Raw genomic sequence first — 20,249 nt, 5'->3', positions numbered from 1 at the left:
TCCTACACTGACCAGAACCACTTTAGGGTTATGCAAAGGGGTGAACCCCACACAGAGGCTGCCATTGAGCATTGAGCATTGAGCATTGAGCATGTGTCAGCCTCAGAACCTCTCATCAGAACACTCTTGGACCTGTGAAACTCAGAAGAAGGACTGGCTTGCTTTCTGAAGCCTGAAGGAAGACTGGACCTGCTTGCCTTGAACCGAGGTCCCCAGACCAGGTCCAAGGATCAGTTTGCTGTCCTCCTGTTTCAGCTACAGGGACCCTACAAGCGCCAAGAGGCCTTTCACGGAAACTACACAGCCAACCAGTACCACTGGACCTGCCTGAATCCTGTTGCTGGCCTCTGCTGGCGTGAGTCTGAACTCCCAAGAGGTGCCCCTCCAGGTCCAGGACCCTTGGCTGGTAGTAGAGTGTACTCCTGTAACACCCAAACTGCATGAACTGGACTCTAGGTGAAAAAACTTAGGTTCTGGGCTCTTCTAATCGAAAAGAACCGTCCCTGGTCTTGTGAATGTGAGCTGTCTTTGCGGTGGCCAACATGCAACCTGCATCTCACTGCCCACCAGATCTTACCAGACTTCACTGCACTGAGCTATTTGCATCAAAAACAACCACTCCACATTTCTCGTCAACGCGGAGTACTGATTAGTGACAGCTCTTTCCGCCAATGACAACCGCATCACCAGCGCGAAGTGCTATCTGAGTCTTGGGACAGGACTAATTTAGAAGGTAAACTTTCTGTCACGACAAATCTGGTCCCTGTATTCGAGCCCTGCTCCTTTGCAGTCAGGTTGAACTTTTAACTTTGACACAATCTAGCACAACCAAATAATCCTAATTGGTGCTTGGAAGACATATGCACTCCCATATAGTGGTGATGGAATAAAAAAAAATGTTGTACTCTGGTGTGGATTTGTGGACGGATACAAGCCATCCAATCAAAAGGATGTCAAAGAAACAATGCTCCAGGGGAGGGACAAAAACATGAAAATGACGGAAAGCCATCCCATAAGGTGTCATCAAATGAGATTGACAAGAACACCAACCAGTGGTAAAGTAACAGGCTGGTCCAAAGCCCACTTTAAGTATTGATATTGTCTTTGACAGTAACAGGTAAAGGCTGTGTGTAAGCGAAACTTAACCAGAAGGCAATAGCGAGTAGCTCATCCTCATATGGAGTACGTTGAAACATCTATATGATGCAGGGCTTTAAGTGGGCTGGGTCCCTCTCAAACCCAGTAGTAATTAAACACAAAAAATAAAGCGTGTTTAAATGTATGTTGCTGTGTTTGAGTTGAGTTCTGATGGAACTTATTTTAGCTTCCCAGGGGAAGATGTGGTGGAATGTAGTTAGCAAGCTTCAGCTAAACTGAGGCTGCAGTATCATGTTTGCATTGCATGCATCTATGGGTTCCATTATTTAAATAAGAAGTCCGTTGCTAGCTGTGCCTGCCATGACTGTGGTTTGGTGGTTTATATTTGTAGTCATCAACTACTTTCAATTCCTTTCTGCATGAGAACCTGACTTCGATTACTACATTTGTCTCCTACAGAACCCAGTGTACTGCACTTTACAATACTGTTCCTGCAGGGCATGTTTTCAATTCTCTTCAGGGCTGGCTCTTAAACATTAAGCACAAAAGAAAGACCAGCATTACACATACCCGGGGTTGCTCCAAGTAAGAATGCGGGCCATCTTGGAAAGAAAATGTTAACCTCTCAACCGAGAAAGTTCCCAGAGAATCCCCACAAATAATGCTTACAGTTCAAAATGTTCTCTTGCAGTACAATATGATGTCTGCATCTTCATGAACGGAGCAAACAGGTGCTCTTTCAAATACAAGCTTGGGCAACACAATTGCCCACTTCACGGAATATTTGATGCTTCATATTTAAAAGTAAAGATTTGCGTCTGAGTTTTAAAGATATCTTGAAAATTAATCAATTTGCTTCCGACGCGTCCGTTATCGTGAAGGTCAGAAACTCCTTTCCAAGATGGCCTCTCGGAATCTAGCTTCAGTGTACCCTGCATCACGCCATGGCCTGGGAATAGTCCTCTGTCCCTTTCTATGTTTGAGTAGGTTCTCCCCTGCGACCATGCCTAGTCGCCCGTTGCGCGCATGCGCACCGAGGAACACGTGGCTGTTCGCGCGAGTTAGCAATGGCGGCTGATAGCAGCGACCCTCTCTCGACAGGGCCCTGCTTCGCCTTCAGCCCAGGCGGCGGGCGGGACCTGCTGGCCCTGTCCTCGGCGGACGGCCGGGTGCGAGTTTGGGAGACGCGCACCGGCTCCCTGCGACAGGAATATGTGCCCTCCGCTCACCTCAGCGCCGCCTGTACCTGCCTGTGCTGGTCACCCGCGGGCAGGCCGGGGGCCGACAAGGTAAGAGCGGGGCTCGGTACTGGGTGCGGAGGCAGCCTTGGCAGCTTGTTGCGTGAGTCCTTGTAAACCTCAGCCAAATCAGAGGCTGCGGGCATCGATAACGCTCCCTGACGAGTTGTAACTACGGGGTAGGCACACATAGGTCTCCTACCTCACCCGCGTTTCTTTACAACTTCGGCCCTGTTTCCATAGCACTCCGTACCCCACTGGTGGGCAGTTACAGCTTCGTGAAGCCCTTTCAAGCTCTCCTGTTGTCAGTCCCCTGCAGTTGTCCACTAACTTCGCAAGTCTCGTCTACCACATGTAGAGCACGTGTAGCACTCTTGTGAAAGCACTTCAGCCTCCCTCACCCGAGAAAGTGGCATTTTAAATATATACCAGCTCGTTCTGCTTTCTACCCTGTGCAAGTATATCATTCTAGAAGTAGCTCCAGACCTCTGAACTTTTCAGAAGCGCAACCTTGTTTATATTAGCAAGTCAATTTTTTTCTAATTTTACATTGAGTGTGTAGTTGTGTATACCCTTTAAAAAACGTAATCCTAAAATCTGGACTGGATGAGCTGTTCATGCACGGATATAGGAAACGTGAGTTCTGAAGTTGTACCTGGCGGCAACTTGTTACATTTAAACTGCTGCTACTTTACACTCCCCATAAATCCATTAAATTCGCTCGCAGTGTACCCTTCGCTGTAATTGGAGATTTCAAACCACAGTGCATGTTCAAGGAACCTTGTACTGTCACGCCAACGCCATCACTGGAAACGATGAAGTCTATCATTTTTAAAACGCGGCACAAGAAACTGTCAAGTGTACACACACACTTGTTAGAAACGAATGCCGTTTCATTGCCCCGTTTAGCCAGGTCCCCAGACATTCCGGTTGGATGTCCACATGCTGCCGTATGAAAGGGACCAGCAGTGCGAGCTCTGTGACAGCTGCTCTGACTTAACGAAAGATTATAGGTTACTATCTCCAGGAAAAAACACAGCATATCTGACTGGGAATTTGCATCTAATCATACGTGAAGAGCTTCTGCGTTATCGTTAAAGCGTTGGTTTTCCGTCATGGGGACGCCTTTCTACACTACCGATGACAGATCAACACGTTTCCCATCGCTGATCCTCCTTATGATGCCTAACCCTTTGATATCCCCCACCCCCTTAGTTCAGAAAAGCACTTGAAGGGTGTTCACAAAGACCTACGCATATTGTCAAGTTCTTTGCGTGCTTGCATATTCGGCTACAGTACACATCTGCTTACATCTAGCAGGCACAGTCTTGACATGAATATAAATACAGGAATAGTCAGCTGATAATGCAGAGATTAGTTCTCCTAGTATCGGACTGCACCGATGTAGGCTAATGTTTTTGGCAAAATAGTTACTGTTGAAGCTTTTTGTTAATCGTACCCAGCACATATCCTTTACAAATGTATTGCTGTTTTTTAATTTCTCGTGTTCTGTTGTGTACATTTACAAGAATAGCTTTTCTCCAGGGACTAGCATTTGTAGCTGCAAATATTTAAACTTTAACTTTATTATATTTCTTTTTAATATTTCTCTTATTGACTGCTTGTATCACGGTCGTTTTTTTCTTTGTATTTTTGTGATTGATTTAATGTCAGCTTGATTGGCTTTACGTTGATTGCTTTGTTTGGTAGATACATACAACTTTTGTTAAAGATATACTTGAATACTTTGAATGCTCTATATGCATGATGACGTCTTGAGGATGTAATAAAATATTACGTGTGGAAAAGCCTGATGAAGAATGAGAGGTACAATACATAAGCAGTGGTTCAGAAATGGACCCCGATACACTTTTGTGTGAATTTGCTGCATGGTCCTCCAATAGGAGGAGTGTTTTGGCAGCCTATATTAAGTTCCTTGGAGGAGGCGTCATGTCTTGGGTCATAGGAAAATATATTGTAATGAAAGGGTGCGAAGAGAGACGCTTTTAAATTGCAGGGCTTTCTGCAGTGCTGATATGGATTTGAGTCTGCAATTTGAGGGGATGTTCATGAACAACATTGACTCAAAGTCAGAAATAGTGTATTTGTTTGGGTTCAAAGAATCTTCTGGGGACATCATTTAGTATGTCTTTTTGTAGTGGGGTCTGGCTGGTCTACCTTTGAAAACTTTATATAAAAATAAAAGTTTGTTTAAAATGAATACTTCTTTAAAAGTAGTAGTGATGGAATCCTAGAAGAAAACAGTAGTGCTCAGGGCAGTGCTGTCTTTTTGAGAATTAAGAAAGTATATCTTCAGAAGTATGTTAAGTATGGTGGCTTTCATTCTTCCAATATTATAGTCCTAAAGAGAGGACAAATAAAATAGGTCAAGGGAAGCAGACTAATTGTATAGGTAGGCTGCAAGTAACATGCACCTGGAGAAGTAATAGCATAATGGGCATCTGAAATATAGAAATTGATCTGGGCAGCTTTCCTAGCTGGAACCTTCATCAGGGTCTTGATCGGTGACCTTAATAGTTTGAGTCTTAATATCTTGGTAGAGTGGAAAGGAAAACAGATTGAGGTGCATAAAGTGCTATCAGTCAGAGACGTGTGTGGCAATACCAGTGGAGAGCGCTGTTTTGCTGATGAACTAAGTCCAGTTTCTGTGGGTACAAGGTCAATAGAATAGCTTCGTGATAGAGGTTAGTATTGAAATAGTTTTGAGAGCAGTGGCTGAACGAACATGGATGAAAGTTCTAATAAGGTTCAGAATTAGAATGTGTGGTCTCTCACTTCTTCTCATTCATAGGATGGTATTGAGGCAATCACTAACCAGGGTGACGTGAGTCTAACATTTATGTTTACAGTAATAATTTGAGTCTCGTCAGCAGCAAGATGGTAAGAAAAAATGTTTGACACTACTATGTAGAGCGAGTTTGAGGTTGTAATGGACTGAATGCTAGTTGAAGTCATCTTTTGAAGTGAGATGTGCAGTTTTGGCTAGCATAGGTTGTTTAATGAGAACAGTTAGCAGATTATTAAAAGAGCGTGCAAGAGCTGTGATGCTAGACTTGTCCCAGTGGTCATGAGTATGGTTGACATGATCTGGTGAAAGGCAGCAGAGTTCAGGATGAATGGCGATTGGTAGTGTTGTGTGGTGTGTTTTTTTAAAAAAAAATTTTTATGTCAGATAATATGTATGTACATTGGTGTTCACTTGGCAAACCTTGTTACACTGTACCGTTTTACTGAAGTATACGGCCAAATTCATAATAATTTTTCTAGCTATCGCGTCAAGAATTTTCAATTCTATTAAGGACACGGGGGCGAGGATTATCCCACCCGTAAGTGTTACAAGCTTGTAATGTTGGTTAAAATGATGGATTAAAATTCTCTGGCAATCTCTGCCAACAAATGAGATCTGATGTATCTTACCGCTGAGATGTTGTCCATTCTCAAAAGAATGCAACAACTGTCTCTGTTGGGGGAAAGCGACCGAATTGCAAAAGCTCCTGCTAGGAGCTCCATGCAATTGATGTGGAGCCTCAACTCCTCAGAGGACCACCGTCCTCACGTCTCCACCGAGCCACAAGGAGCTCCCCAGCCCTAGTGGCTGGCATCCGACTCTGACAATCTCTGGAGAGGAGGCAAAAATGGCTCTGCCATTCCACCCTTCCATGTGATTCAACCACCAGACGATATCCGTCTTGGCCTCCTCTGACAGCGGAATCTGGTCCGTATACGACAGGCCCTTGCGCAAATGCAAAATATTCAGACGCTGAAGAGCTCTGTAATGTAGTGGGCCCTGAAAAATTGCCTGAATGAAGGAGGCCAGAAGCCCCACCAACTGGGCTAAGATCCGCAACGATATAGTCGGAGAGGCAAGGGCTTTCCGTAACACTTTCTTGATAGATGTCCGCTTTGCCAAGGGTAACTTCAGTTGAGCTAGAACTGACTCCACTTGAAAACCTAAGCATTCTATACACTGCGACGGAATTGTCACAGACTTCTCGCTGTTGATCAAGAAACCTAGGTCTTGAAGGATCTGAATTGTCCAAGAGATGCCTTAGGACTAACTCTCTGGACTGAGCCATGATCAAAAGATCGTCGAGATAAATAATGAAGCGCTCGCCTCGTTCTCAAAGAAATTGGGATACCGGGCGGAGAAGTTTCATGAAAAACCACGGGCGGAGGAAAGGCCAAAGGGAAGAACTTTGAACTCGAACTACTGGTGTTTCCATTGAAACTGAAGAAAACGTCGATGAGGGGCTAAGATTGGAACTGACAGATAAGCGTCTTTGAGATCTAAACGCACTAACCAGTATTTTTCTTGAAGAAGATAGTGTAACATATGGATATCTTCCATCTTGAAATGACAGACTATCTGTTGAAGTTTTTCAGATTCAACACTAGGCGAAAGCCCTTTTCTTTCTTTGCAACGAGAAAAATAGTACTGACAAATCCGGTTGGATGGAGCATAGAGGGGACAATCACCTCTATGAGGAGGAGGCTGTCGATTTCTGAGTCTATAAAACTGCTTTCTGCTAGGGGAAATTAGAGAGGGGGACGACTCTGGATCGGACTGGAGTAAAAGTCCAACTTGTATCCTCGGACTGTCTGAAGAACCCAAGAATCCTGAGAGACGCGAGCCCATGCTTGAGCGTGACGCTCTAATCTTCACCCAAGAATCACTTCCGAAAAATGAATAATTCTCACCTGAATTAGTGGAGTCTTGAGAGCGATCGGCTCCTCGTCCTCTGAAGCCGCGGCCACGGCCTCTTCTACCTCTGGAGGGGTAGGATCCGGAGGATTGATAATACCCTTGACCTCTGGGGGTGTAGTTGGGGGAGGTCTGTTGGAAACCGCGGCCCGACTCTCGACCTCAGTAGCGTCCGGCCCTGGTAAAAAAGGCCACCAGTGAACATCCGCTTCATGGAAGATTGGGCTTCGTCAAGGGCCGTAAAAGTAGAGACGTATTTACCCAGATCCTTAACAAATTTGTCTCCACAAAGGAGACCATTGGCCAAGGGTCCCGGCTCAGAGGGAGGGAGCAAGCTCTACTAATTTTGGGTCAATTCGCATAATAAATGATTTCCTGCGCTCAGTGGACATGGTGCAGTTTGCGTTTCCGAGAAGATAAATGGCTCTTTGGGCCCATTCCATTACAGTTTGAGGATCAAGAAGAGTGTTAGTTTCTTTAGCCTGAACCACCAACTCAAGGATTTTTGTAATTGGGCCGGACAGGTCCAACATCTTCCAGGCGCAGTCAAGCCCCTTTTTGGGGTCTTTGGTAAGCTTTTTCAAGAAAGTTGCTACACTGGGGTCCAGCTCCGGGGTGTCTGCCGCCTTGCCCTGCAGAGAGGGTCGGTGCATTCCGATTGAAGAGTGCTGCAAATAGCTTTATCAAAGCCCTTGCGTAACCTGTCTTGTACGTAATGGGCCACCTCCAGCACAAGGAACCCAATCAGTGGATCTGGGATGAACAGTGTTCTCCGGGTCAAAAAGTAAATTCCCATGAGGGGTAACCTCATCCCCAGCATAGTGTTTAGCTTTCCGCTTGCGTTTGCCCTCTATTTTGGGTTCAGAAATATCGGAATCTGAGTGGGACTCAGAAGATAGAGAATTCTCTCAAGGTGCCCCCGAGGGGGAAATTACATTTTTAGAGGGTGGTTGAAGATCCAAACTATACTCGTGATCATTGATCACTGCGGATGCCATCCTGGCCAGAATTTCTGCTGAAGACAGTGGAGTCAACTGACCCTTACTGGACAAACCAGCATCTGTGGGTGGAGGCTGTCTAGCCCCTGATCTAGTGGGAATAGGTCCCATTGATTCTCTCCGTCCATATCGGACTAAAGGCACCGTAAAAGGCTTCAGAGCTTTAATCAAGGCCTGGTTAACAGAGTCCTGAACATGGTGCCCAAGAGCCTGAACCAATCTCTCCTCCATCTGCTCGGGGAAGGGTGCTTCCACTTCCTCCTGATAGTACTCCTCCTCCCCAGCAAAATAAGCCATGGCAGAAGAAGGCATAGTTCAAGGGGGGAGGAGACCCCGGCAGGTTACCAAATAGGTTATTATTTTTCGAAACTCTAAAACTGTAATCGGCCAAATCACATGGAGGGAGCACCTGCCAACCTCCTAGGCTAAGCCTGCAACGTTGACTCGCCACATCGGGCGTTCTGGGGGCAGATTGAGCCTTCCCTCTCCTTTCGCGTGCTGCACAAGCCAGGAACCTCGATAAAACACGCAGTTCTGACTCGTGCAGGCGTGAGGGAGGAAAAAGGCAGAAATAGAGAGCGGACTGCTCTCTAGCAGCCGGCGCTCGATCGGTCTCCAGGGAGACTGGGTAAGCAGCACCGAAGCCGCGTCGCAGGAGATCAAAGGACGATGCGGTCTTCAATAAATTCAGTGCGACTTGCGGCGCGCGATCGGAGGCAATCAAACAAGCCTCCGAGCGCGCATCGGAAGATTAAAGGCGTGCGGCCCGAAAACGACCGCCGCCTAATTCAGCGCCGTTCAGCCCCGCTCCACAGGCCAGTACATACACCAAATCACAGACAAATTAAATGCAACAATTGCATATGATAAGAAAAACGTGACTCAACTTCGGCTGCGCAGCAGCAAAAAAAAGAGGAGGATCCGTTGTTATGGTGACACTTATAGATGAGGCTAGTCTAGGTTTGGGCAGCCTGGACTACAAATGTTGATGAGAGTTGTAGTTTTTCATATGTTAACTCTTTGGCTGCTGTGTATTAATCAGTAAAGGAAGAGAAGCATAATCCGAAGCCTCAGTTCCTGACATAGAATTAAATACCTTGTTCATTGATAGGGCTAGTTTGAGCATGTAGCCAAGTCTAGCCTTCCTGAAAACTGATGATGTAAACCTCGAAGAGGTGGGTTTTTAGTTTTGTTGTAAATGTCAGAGTAGTTTGGATTAGTTAAAGTGAGAGGTCTGGTGTAAGTTGTCCTTGAATAATCTGTTATGCATAGGCCCAGTTGTAGATTATTGGTGTCGATATAAGAGAGAAATGGAGCTATTTTGGGGGTCGGAGAGAAGACTTTTGAAGAGGCAAGGTAGAATGTAGCAGTGAGATTAATTTGAATAAATTATTGGTGTGGTAGTGTAAAGGACTTGGATTTGTGGTTTGAGATGTACAGTAGTTGTAGAGACAAAGGCCAGGCTGGCCTCCTTTGAGCATAGGTTAAGGGCTGGAGTAATTTTAGAGCGTAATGAGACATCTTGACGGTGTCTTCCCTTGGAAGAAGGTAGCACAGTCATAAGCTGAGAGATGGTCACCTCATGCATAGTGCTCACAGTGTTGATTGCACATTGAGAGGAGGTATATTTATCTGGATATATGTGGATTTGCCATGCTGAAGGCATAGATATCCCCTTCTGTGCCCAGGATGTAATGGTTACATCCTGAGGCACAGTGCTCGTGTGCCCCAGACGTAAACATTACGTCCTGGGCACATAGCACAGAGGGAGCGCTAGCGCTCCCTCTGTGCCGCCCCCCCCCCCGCCCCAAAAGGAAGGGATGGAAGGGGAAGCCCTTCCCCCTCCACCCTGACCCCCCCCCCCCTATCCCCCCGTGACGTCAGCGCACGATTGCGCACTGACAATCGGAGGCCTCCTCCCATCACGCTGGAAGCTCAGCTTCCAGCGCGATCGGAAGAGAAATGCAAAGCATTTCTCTTCCGATTACGTGGAGGAGGCCGGAGAGGCTTCAAAGGGCTTTGAAGTCTCAGCGTTTTAGCAGTCGGATTGCAAGCAATCTGGCTGCTAAAACACCCACTAGACACCAGGGATTTACATTTTTTAAGGAAATTGGCATGAGGGAGAGACCCCTTGGGCAAGGGTTACTCCCCTAGGGGGCAAATTATATTTAGGCCACTTCTGCCCCCCTTGGGGCCAGATTGGCCTATTTTTATGAGGCCAGTCTGCCCCCAAGGGGGACAAACCACTAAACAGCAGGGAGTTTTTTTTTTCTTCATGAATTTCATGCAAGAGGAGCGACCCCTTAGGCAAGGGTCGTTCCCTTGGGGGGCAGATTTATTGTAGGCCATTTCTGCCCCCCTGGGGGGCAGATCAGCCTCTTTTAATTAGGCCGAGCAGAAACCACTAGGCACCGGGGATTTTTTGTTGTTGTTTTACAGATGGTGAGCCACCCCTTAGGCAAGGGTCGCTTCCCTGGTGGGGCAAACTGTATTTAGACCATTTTTGCCCCCCTTGGGGGCAGATAGGCCAATTTTTGTTAGGCCAATGTGCCCCCATGGGGGCAGAAACCACTTGGGCACCAGGGATTGGTGTGTGTATGCGTGTGTTTTTTTATTTATTTTTTAGGGAGGCAGCCCCTTAGGTAAGGGTCGCTCCCCATGGGGGCACATTACTGTTGGCCATATCAGATGGACCTATTTTTGGAAGGCTCATCTGCCCCAAGAAGGGGGCAGAAAGCCCACCAGAGGCCAGGGAAGTTTTTTTTTTTCTCCAAAGATAAGAGGGTGGGGGTATGGCCATACCCCCCACCCCAAATAAATGGGGCCAAAGTTCTGCTTGATGTGGGATAAGATGTTTTAGAGAGCTGAAGGACTGTGTGTGTATATGTATATGTGTGTGTGTGTGTGTGTGTGTGTGTGTGTATAGTGGCTACCAACCAGTATGGGCCTGGTTACACCCCCACTTCAACTGAAGGGGTAACAGTCTTTCAGCTCTCTAGAACATCTTATTCCACATCAAGCAAGAAGACATTTGATTATTTTGGGTTTTAGTTTCTCATTTGGGCCATGAGAACTTGGCTTACTCTCAAAATCGTCCCACTTGGAATGTTGAGGGCTGCACTTTATGAACTTTGGGACCCTGCCATGTAGAAAAATCCACAAGACCTAGACACATCTGAAAACTAAACATCTGGGTGATTCCAGGGTGGTGTGTACCCACAATCCTCTGCAAACCTCCAACTTTGCTAGAAATCACACATTTTTCCCAAGTTTTTGTGATGGAACCTTCTGGAATCTGCAGGAATCCACAAAATTCCTACCACGCAGCATTGTCTCATCAATACCGATAAAAATTCTGCTGCACTTGTCAGCCTAAAAATGTTTTTTTGCAAACTGCCCTTTTGGACCCCATTTGTTCCCACTCAATATCGACATGTTTTTTGCTCTTCACTTTCACAAGCACTTGGCCCCCTACACAAATGAGGTATTATTTTTACGGAGAGACTGAGGGGAACATTGGGTGGTATGAAATGTCCCAGTGCGTTGATCCCACACAGAAATGTGGGAAAAATTTGATTTTTTTTTTTTTTTTAATAGCTAAATTAGAGGTTTGCTGAGGATTCTGGGTAAGAAAACACTGGGGGATCCACGCAAATCACACCTCACTGGACTCCCTCGGGTTTCTAGTTTTCAGAAATGTCTGGGTTTGGTAGGTTTCCCTAGAAGGATGCTGAGCCCAGGACCAAAAATGCAGATGCCCCCCTGCAAAAACAGGTAGTTTTGTATTTGATAATTTTGATGTGTCCATATAGTGTTTTGGGGCATTTCCTTTCGTGGGCGCTAGGCCTAACCACACAGGTGAGGTACCATTTTTATCGGGAGACTTGGGGGAACGCTGGGTGGAAGGGAGTTTGTGGCTCCTCTCAGATTCCAGAACTTTCTGTCACCGAAATGAGAGAAGAAAGGTGTTTTTTTTGGTCAAATTTTGAAGTTTGCAAAGGATTCTGGGTAACAGAACCTGGTCAGATCCCCACAAGTCACCCCATCTTAGATTCCCCTAGGTGTCTAGTTTTAAAAAATGCTAGGTTTCCCCAGGTGCCGACTGAGCTAGAGGCCAAAATCCACAGGTAGGCACTTTGCAAAAAACACCTCTTTTCTTTGAAAAAATGTGATGTGTCCACGTTGTGTTTTAAGCCATTTCCTTTCGTGGGCGCTAGGCCTACCCACTCAAGTGAGGTACCATTTTTATTGGGAGACTAGGGGGAACACAGAATAGCAAAACAAGTGTTATTGCCCCTTGTCTTTCTCTACATTATTTCCTTCCAAATGTAAGACAGTGTGTTTAAAAAAAAAAAAAGTCTATTTGAGAAATGCCCTGTAATTCACATGCTGGTATGGGCACCTCGGAATTAAGAGATGTGCAAACAACCACTGCTTCTCAACACCTTATCTTATGGCCATTTTGGAAATACAAAGGTTTTCTTGTTACCTATTTTTCACTTTTTATATTTCATCAAATTAATTGCTGTATACCCGGTATAGAATAAAAACCCATTGCAAGGTGCAGCTCATTTATTGGCTCTGTGTACCTAGAGTTCTTGATGAACCTACAAGCCCTATATATCCCCGCAACCAGAAGAGTCCAGCTGACTTAACGGTATATTTGCTTTCAAAAATCTGACCTCGCAGGAAAAAGTAAAAGAGTAAAACGTGGAGAAAAATGGCTGTTTTTTTCACCTCAATTTCAATTTTTTTTATTTTATTTCAGCTGTTATTTTCTGTAGGAAACACTTGTAGGATCTACACAAATGACCCCTTGTTGAATTCAGAATTTTGTTTACTTTTCAGAAATATTTAGCTTTCAGCATTGGTTTCTCACCCATTTTGGTCACTAAATGGAAGGTGGCTGAAAGCACAAAAAATAGTAAAAATGGGGTATGTCCCAGTAAAATGTAGGAGACTGGACTGGCTTGTAGTGAGTACCAAGGGGTACTTGCACCTTGCACCAGGCCCAGTTATCCCTTATTAGTGTATAGGGTGTCTAGCAGCTTAGGCTGATAGATAATGGTAGCTTAGCAGAGCAGCTCAGGCTGAACTAGGAGACGTGTGAAGCTACTACAGTACCACTTAGTGTCATATGCACAATATCATAAGAAAACACAATACACAGTTATACTAAAAATAAAGGTACTTTATTTTTATGACAATATGCCAAAGTATCTTAGAGTGTACCCTCAGTGAGAGGATAGGAAATATACACAAGATATATATACACAATAGCAAAAATATGCAGTATAGTCTTAGAAAACAGTGCAAACAATGTATAGTTACAATAGGATGCAATGGGGAAACATAGAGATAGGGGCAACACAAACCATATACTCCAAAAGTGGAATGCGAACCACGAATGGACCCCAAACCTATGTGACCTTGTAGAGGGTCGCTGGGACTATTAGAAAATAGTGAGAGTTAGAAAAATAACCCTCCCCAAGACCCTGAAAAGTGAGTGCAAAGTGCACTAAAGTTCCCCTAAGGACAAAATAGTCGTGTTAGAGGGAAAATGCAAGGAAAACACAAATCAGCAATGCAACAACGATGGATTCCTGACTGAGGGTACCTGTGGAACAAGGGGACCAAGTCCAAAAGTCACAAGCAACTCGGAGATGGGCAGATGCCCAAGAAATGCCAGCGGTTGGTGCAAAGAAGCTCTTACTAGGCTGAAGAACTGTGAATACTGCAGGAACGACAAGGGCTAGAGACTTCCCCTTTGGAGGATGGATCCCCCACGCCTTGGAGAGTCGTGCAGAAGTGTTTTCCCGCCGGATGGACGCCAACAAGCCTTGCTACACGCAAATCGTGCGTTTGGCGTTTTTGGACGCTGCTGGGGCCCAGGAGGGACCAGGAGGTCGCAAATTGGACCTGCAGAGAGAGGGGACGTCGAGCAAGACAAAGAGCCCTCACTGAAGCAGGTAGCACCCGGAGAAGTGCCAGAAACAGGCACTACGAGGATGCGTGAAACGGTGCTCGCCGAAGTTGCACAAAGGAGTCCCACGTCGCCGGAGACCAACTTAGAAAGTCGTGCAATGCAGGTTAGAGTGCCGTGGACCCAGGCTTGACTGTGCACGAAGGATTTCCGCCGGAAGTGCACAGGGGCCGGAGTAGCTTGCAAAGTCGCGGTTCCCAGCAATGCAGCCCAGCGAGGTGAGGCAAGGACTTACCTCCACCAAACTTGGGCTGAAGAGTCACTGGACTGTGGGGGTCACTTGGACGGTGTCGCTGGATTCGAGGGACCTCGCTCGTCGTGCTGAGAGGAGACCCAAGGGACCGGTAATGCAGCTTTTTGGTGCCTGCGGTTGCAGGGGGAAGATTCCGTCGACCCACGGGAGATTTCTTCGGAGCTTCTGGTGCAGAGAGGAGGCAGACTACCCCCACAGCATGCACAAGCAGGAAAACAGTCGAGAAGGCGGCAGGATCAGCGTTACAGAGTTGCAGTAGTCGTCTTTGCTACTATGTTGCAGGTTTGCAGGCTTCCAGCGCGGTCAGCGGTCGATTCCTTATCAGAAGGTGAAGAGAGGGATGCAGAGGAACTCGGCTGAGATCATGCATTCGTTATCTAAAGTTTCCCCAGAGACAGAGACCCTAAATAGCCAGAAAAGAGGGTTTGGCTACCTAGGAGAGAGGAAAGGCTACTAACACCTGAAGGAGCCTATCAGCAGGAGTCTCTGACGTCACCTGGTGGCACTGGCCACTCGGAGCAGTCCAGTGTGCCAGCAGCACCTCTGTTTCCAAGATGGCAGAGGTCTGGAGCACACTGGAGGAGCTCTGGACACCTCCCAGGGGAGGTGCAGGTCAGGGGAGTGGTCACTCCCCTTTCCTTTGTCCAGTTTCGCGCCAGAGCAGGGGCTAAGGGGTCCCTGAACCGGTGTAGACTGGCTTATGCAGAATTGGGCACATCTGTGCCCAACAAAGCATTTCCAGAGGCTGGGGGAGGCTACTCCTCCCCTGCCTTCACACCATTTTCCAAAGGGAGAGGGTGTCACACCCTCTCTCAGAGGAAGTTCTTTGTTCTGCCATCCTGGGCCAGGCCTGGCTGGACCCCAGGAGGGCAGCTGCCTGTCTGAGGGGTTGGCAGCAGCTGCAGAGAAACCCCAGGAAGGGCAGTCTGGCAGTACCAGGGTCTGTGCTACAGACCACTGAGATCATGGAATTGTACCAACAATGCCAGGATGGCATAGAGGGGGCAATTCCATGATCATAGACATGTTACATGGCCATATTCGGAGTTACCATGGTGAAGCTACATATAGGTAGTGACCTATATGTAGTGCACGCGTGTAATGGTGTCCCCGCACTCACAAAGGTCAGTGAATTGGCTCTGAACAATGTGGGGGCACCTTGGCTAGTGCCAGGGTGCCCTCACACTAAGTAACTTTGCACCTAACCTTTACCAGGTAAAGGTTAGACATTTAGGTGACTTATAAGTTACTTAAGTGCAGTGTAAAATGGCTGTGAAATAACGTGGACGTTATTTCACTCAGGCTGCAGTGGCAGGCCTGTGTAAGAATTGTCAGAGCTCCCTATGGGTGGCAAAAGAAATGCTGCAGCCCATAGGGATCTCCTGGAACCCCAATACCCTGGGTACCTCAGTACCATATACTAGGGAATTATAAGGGTGTTCCAGTAAGCCAATGTAAATTGGTAAAAATAGTCACTAGCCTGTCAGTGACAATTTAGAAAGCAATGAGAGAGCATAACCACTGAGGTTCTGATTAGCAGAGCCTCAGTGAGACAGTTAGTCACTACACAGGTAACACATTCAGGCACACTTATGAGCACTGGGGCCCTGGGTTACCAGGGTCCCAGTGACACATACAACTAAAACAACATATATACAGTGAAGAATGGGGGTAACATGCCAGGCAAGATGGTACTTTCCTACACAACCCCCCCCCCCAAATGAAGGACAATAAGACTAGCCATGACCTGATGAGTCTTCATTGTCTAAGTGGCAATATCTGGAGAGTCCATCTGCATTGGAGTGGCTACTCCCAGGTCTATGTTCCACTGTATAGTCCATTCCCTGTAGGGATATGGACCACCTCAACAATTTAGGGTTTTCACCTTTCATTTGTTTTAGCCAAAGTAGAGGTTTGTGGTCTGTCTGAACAATGAAGTGAGTGCCAAACAGGTATGGCCTCAACTTCTTCAGAGCCCAGACCACAGCAAAGGCCTCCCTCTCAATGGAAGACCAACGCTTTTCTCTAGGGGTCAACCTCCTACTAATAAAAGCAACAGGTTGATCCTGGCCCTCAGAATTAAGTTGTGATAGGACTGCCCCTACTCCTAATTCAGATGCATATGTTTGGACATAGAATTTTTTACAGTAACAAGGGCTTTTCAGGACAGGTGCAGAGCACATGGCCTGCTTCAGCTCCTCAAAAGCTTTCTGACAGCTTGCTGTCCATAATACCTTTTTAGGCATTTTCTTGGATGTGAGGTCATTAAGAGGGGCTGCAATGGAGCCATAGTTCTTAATGAACCTCCTGTAATACCCAGTGAGGCCTAGGAAGGCTCTCACCTGAGTCTGAGTGGTAGGGGGAACCCAATCAATAATAGTTTGGATTTTCCCCTGAAGTGGTGCAATCTGTTCCCCACCAACAAGGTGTCCCAGATAAACCACCTTACCCTGCCCTATCTGGCACTTTGAAGCCTTGATAGTGAGGCCTGCTTTTTGCAGGGCCTCCAAAACTTTCCATAGGTGGACCAGGTGATCATCCCAGCTGGAGCTAAATACAGCTATATCATCCAAATATGCTGCACTGAAAGCTTCCAGCCCTTGCAGGACTGTGTTCACCAACCTCTGAAAAGTGGCAGGTGCATTTTTCAAACCAAAAGGCATTACAGTAAACTGGTAATGTCCTCCAATGGTAGAAAATGCAGTCTTAGGTTTAGCATCTTCTGACAATTTGATCTGCCAATACCCTGCAGTCAAATCAAAAGTGCTTAGATACTTGGCAGATGCCAGTGTATCTATGAGCTCATCTGCCCTGGGTATAGGGTGAGCATCAGTTTTGGTTACCAAGTTGAGACCTCTATAGTCTTCACAAAACCTCATTTCCTTCTTTCCATCTTTAGAATTGGGTTTTGGTACCAGTACCACAGGAGAAGCCCATGGACTGTCAGAGTGCTCAACTACTCCTAGTTCCAACATTTTCTGAACTTCTTGCTTTATGCAGTCCCTGACATGGTCAGGCTGCCTATAGATCTTACTTTTGACAGGTAAACTGTCTCCAGTATCTATAGTGTGCTCACACCAAGAAGTGGTGCCTGGCACAATGGAGAAGAGTTCTGAAAATTGTCCTAGGAGATTTATGCAATTATCTTTCTGCTCAGCAGTAAGACAATCAGCCAAAACTACACCTTCCACAAGAGCATCTTGTTCTGTGGAAGAGAAGAGATCAGGTAGAGGATCACGGTCTTCTTCCTGTCCCTCATCTGTTGCCATGAGCAGGGTGAGATCAGCCCTGTCATAGTAGGGTTTCAGGCGGTTGACATGGAGCACCCTAAGGGGACTCCTGGCAGTGCCTAAGTCAACCAAGTAGGTGACTTCACCCTTTTTTTCAACAATTGTGTGGGGTCCACTCCATTTATCTTGGAGTGCTCTTGGGGCCACAGGCTCCAAGACCCACACTTTCTGCCCTGGTTGGTACTGAACCAAAACAGCCTTCTGATCATGCCATTGCTTCTGGAGCTCTTGGCTGGCCTGAAGGTTTTTACTGGCCTTTTTCATGTACTCAGCCATCCTTGATCTGAGGCCAAGTACATAGTCCACAATATCCTGCTTAGGAGCTTTTAAAGGTTGTTCCCAACCCTCCTTTACAAGTGTGAGTGGACCCCTAACAGGGTGTCCAAAAAGAAGTTCAAAGGGGCTGAAGCCCACTCCTTTCTGGGGTACCTCCCTGTAGGCAAAAAGGAGGCATGGTAGAAGGATATCCCATCTCCTGCGGAGTTTTTCAGGGAGTCCCATAATCATGCCTTTGAGAGTTTTATTAAATCTCTCCACCAGTCCATTTGTTTGTGGGTGATAGGGTGTTGTGAACTTGTAAGTTACACCACACTCCTTCCACATGGCCTTTAAGTATGCAGACATGAAATTGCTTCCCCTGTCTGATACTACTTCCTTTGGGAAGCCCACTCTGGAAAATATTCCCAGGAGGGCCTTTGCCACTGCAGGAGCTGTAGTGGTCCTTAAAGGAATAGCTTCAGGGTATCTTGTGGCATGGTCCACTACCACCAAGATAAACCTATTGCCTGAAGCAGTAGGAGGGTCAAGGGGGCCAACTATGTCAACCCCTACCCTTTCAAAGGGAACCCCAACCACAGGCAGTGGGATAAGGGGTGCCTTTGGAGTGCCACCTGTCTTGCCACTGGCTTGACAGGTTTCACAGGACTTACAAAATTCTTTTGTGTCCTCAGACATCCTAGGCCAATGAAACAATGGTACCAATCTGTCCCAAGTTTTCATTTGACCCAGGTGCCCAGCTAAGGGAATGTCATGTGCCAGTGTTAGGAGCAACTTTCTGTACTCCTGAGGAATCACTAATCTCCTGGCAGCTCCAGGTTTAGGATCCCTATGCTCAGTGTACAAGAGGTTGTCCTCCCAGTAAACTCTGTGAGAGTCACTGACATCCCCATTAGCCTGTTTGACAGCTTGCTGTCTGAGACCCTCTAATGTGGGACAGGTTTGCTGTGCCACACTCAGCTCCTCTCTGGCAGGCCCTCCTTCACCCAAAAGCTCAGCAGTGTCTGCTTCCAGCTCCTCTGGTGTAGGTTCTGCACAGGGAGGGAATTCTTCTTCCTCAGAAGTTGAATCCACTGTAGAGGGAGGGATAGTAGGAAGTGGTTTGCTTCTACTAACCCTAGCTTTAGGGAGCACTTGGTCCATTGTTCCAGGATCCAAGCTTCCCTGTCCTTTTTGCTTTTTGGCCTGAGCCCTTGTCAAAGCAAAAATATGCCCTGGGATGCCCAGCATTGCTGCATGGGCCTCCAACTCCACATCTGACCAAGCTGATGTCTCCAAATCATTCCCTAATAGACAGTCTACAGGTAAATCTGAAGCTACCACAACTTTCTTTGGACCAGATACCCCCCCCCCCCCCCCAGTTGAGATTTACAACAGCCATGGGGTGGCTTTGTGTTATGTTGTGAGCATCGGTTACTTGGTACTGGTGTCCAAGTATGTGTTGTTCAGGGTGCACCAGTTTCTCAATCACCATTGTGACACTGGCACCTGTGTCCCTGTAGGCCTGGACCTCAACACCATTTATTAGGGTTAGTTGCTTGTACTTCTCCAAGTTATGGGGGCAAGCAACCAAAGTGGCTAAATCAATAGCCCCTTCAGAGACTAAAGTAGCCTCTGTGGTCTCCCTAATCAGACCAACCCCAACTAAATTACCAAAAGTGAGCCCAGCTACTCCCTTGGATTGGCTATTAGTAGGTTTGCTCCCACCACCACTGCTATTAGTAGGGACACTAGGTGTAGCAGTAGGGGTTGTAGTGGTAGGAGCTGTGGTGCCTTTCTTTGGACAACTGGGATCTGTTGTCCAATGGCCTTTTATTTTACATAAATAGCACCATGGTTTCTTTTCCTTGTTCTGATTAAAGGAGGATTTGGACCCACCATCCCCACCAGAGTGTTTTTGTGGGCCTGATGAAGACTCATTTTTAGATTTGTCCCCACACTTGTCAGAAGACTTACCATCCTTCTTTTTGTTGCCATCTTTGTCACCCCCTGTATGAACTTTTCTGTTCACTCTTGTTCTGACCCATTTGTCTGCCTTCTTTCCCAATTCTTGGGGAGAGGTCAGATCAGAGTCCACCAAGTACTGATGCAACAAATCAGACACACAATTATTAAGAATATGCTCTCTCAGGATTAAGTTATACAGGCTGTCATAATCAGTAACTTTACTGCCATGTAACCACCCCTCCAAGGCCTTCACTGCCTGGTCAATGAAATCAACCCAGTCTTGTGAAGACTCCTTTTTGGTATCTCTGAACTTTATCCTGTACTGTTCAGTGGTTAAGCCATAACCATCCAGGAGTGCATTCTTAAGAACTTGGAAATTGTTAGCATCATTTTCTTTTACAGTAAGGAGCCTATCCCTACCTTTTCCAGTAAATGATAGCCAT

At 46.6% G+C, this 20,249-nt stretch overlaps 1 protein-coding gene across 1 annotated transcript in view; it reads left to right on the top strand.

The window, feature by feature from the left end:
- Positions 1-2,105: 2,105 nt before the first annotated feature.
- Positions 2,106-20,249, top strand: part of WDR43 (WD repeat domain 43) — a 462,775-nt gene continuing 444,631 nt past the window's right edge. Inside the window, exon 1 of the mRNA XM_069236209.1 lies at positions 2,106-2,387. Coding sequence (XP_069092310.1) covers positions 2,166-2,387 — 222 coding nt within the window. The 5' untranslated portion in view covers positions 2,106-2,165. The remainder of the gene's footprint in view (positions 2,388-20,249) is intronic.

This window comes from Pleurodeles waltl, chromosome 5 (assembly GCF_031143425.1).
Source record: "Pleurodeles waltl isolate 20211129_DDA chromosome 5, aPleWal1.hap1.20221129, whole genome shotgun sequence".
Lineage (NCBI taxonomy): Eukaryota > Metazoa > Chordata > Amphibia > Caudata > Salamandridae > Pleurodeles > Pleurodeles waltl.
The sequence above is the reverse complement of the archived record's forward strand: the minus strand, read 5'-3'. Positions and strand labels throughout refer to the sequence as shown.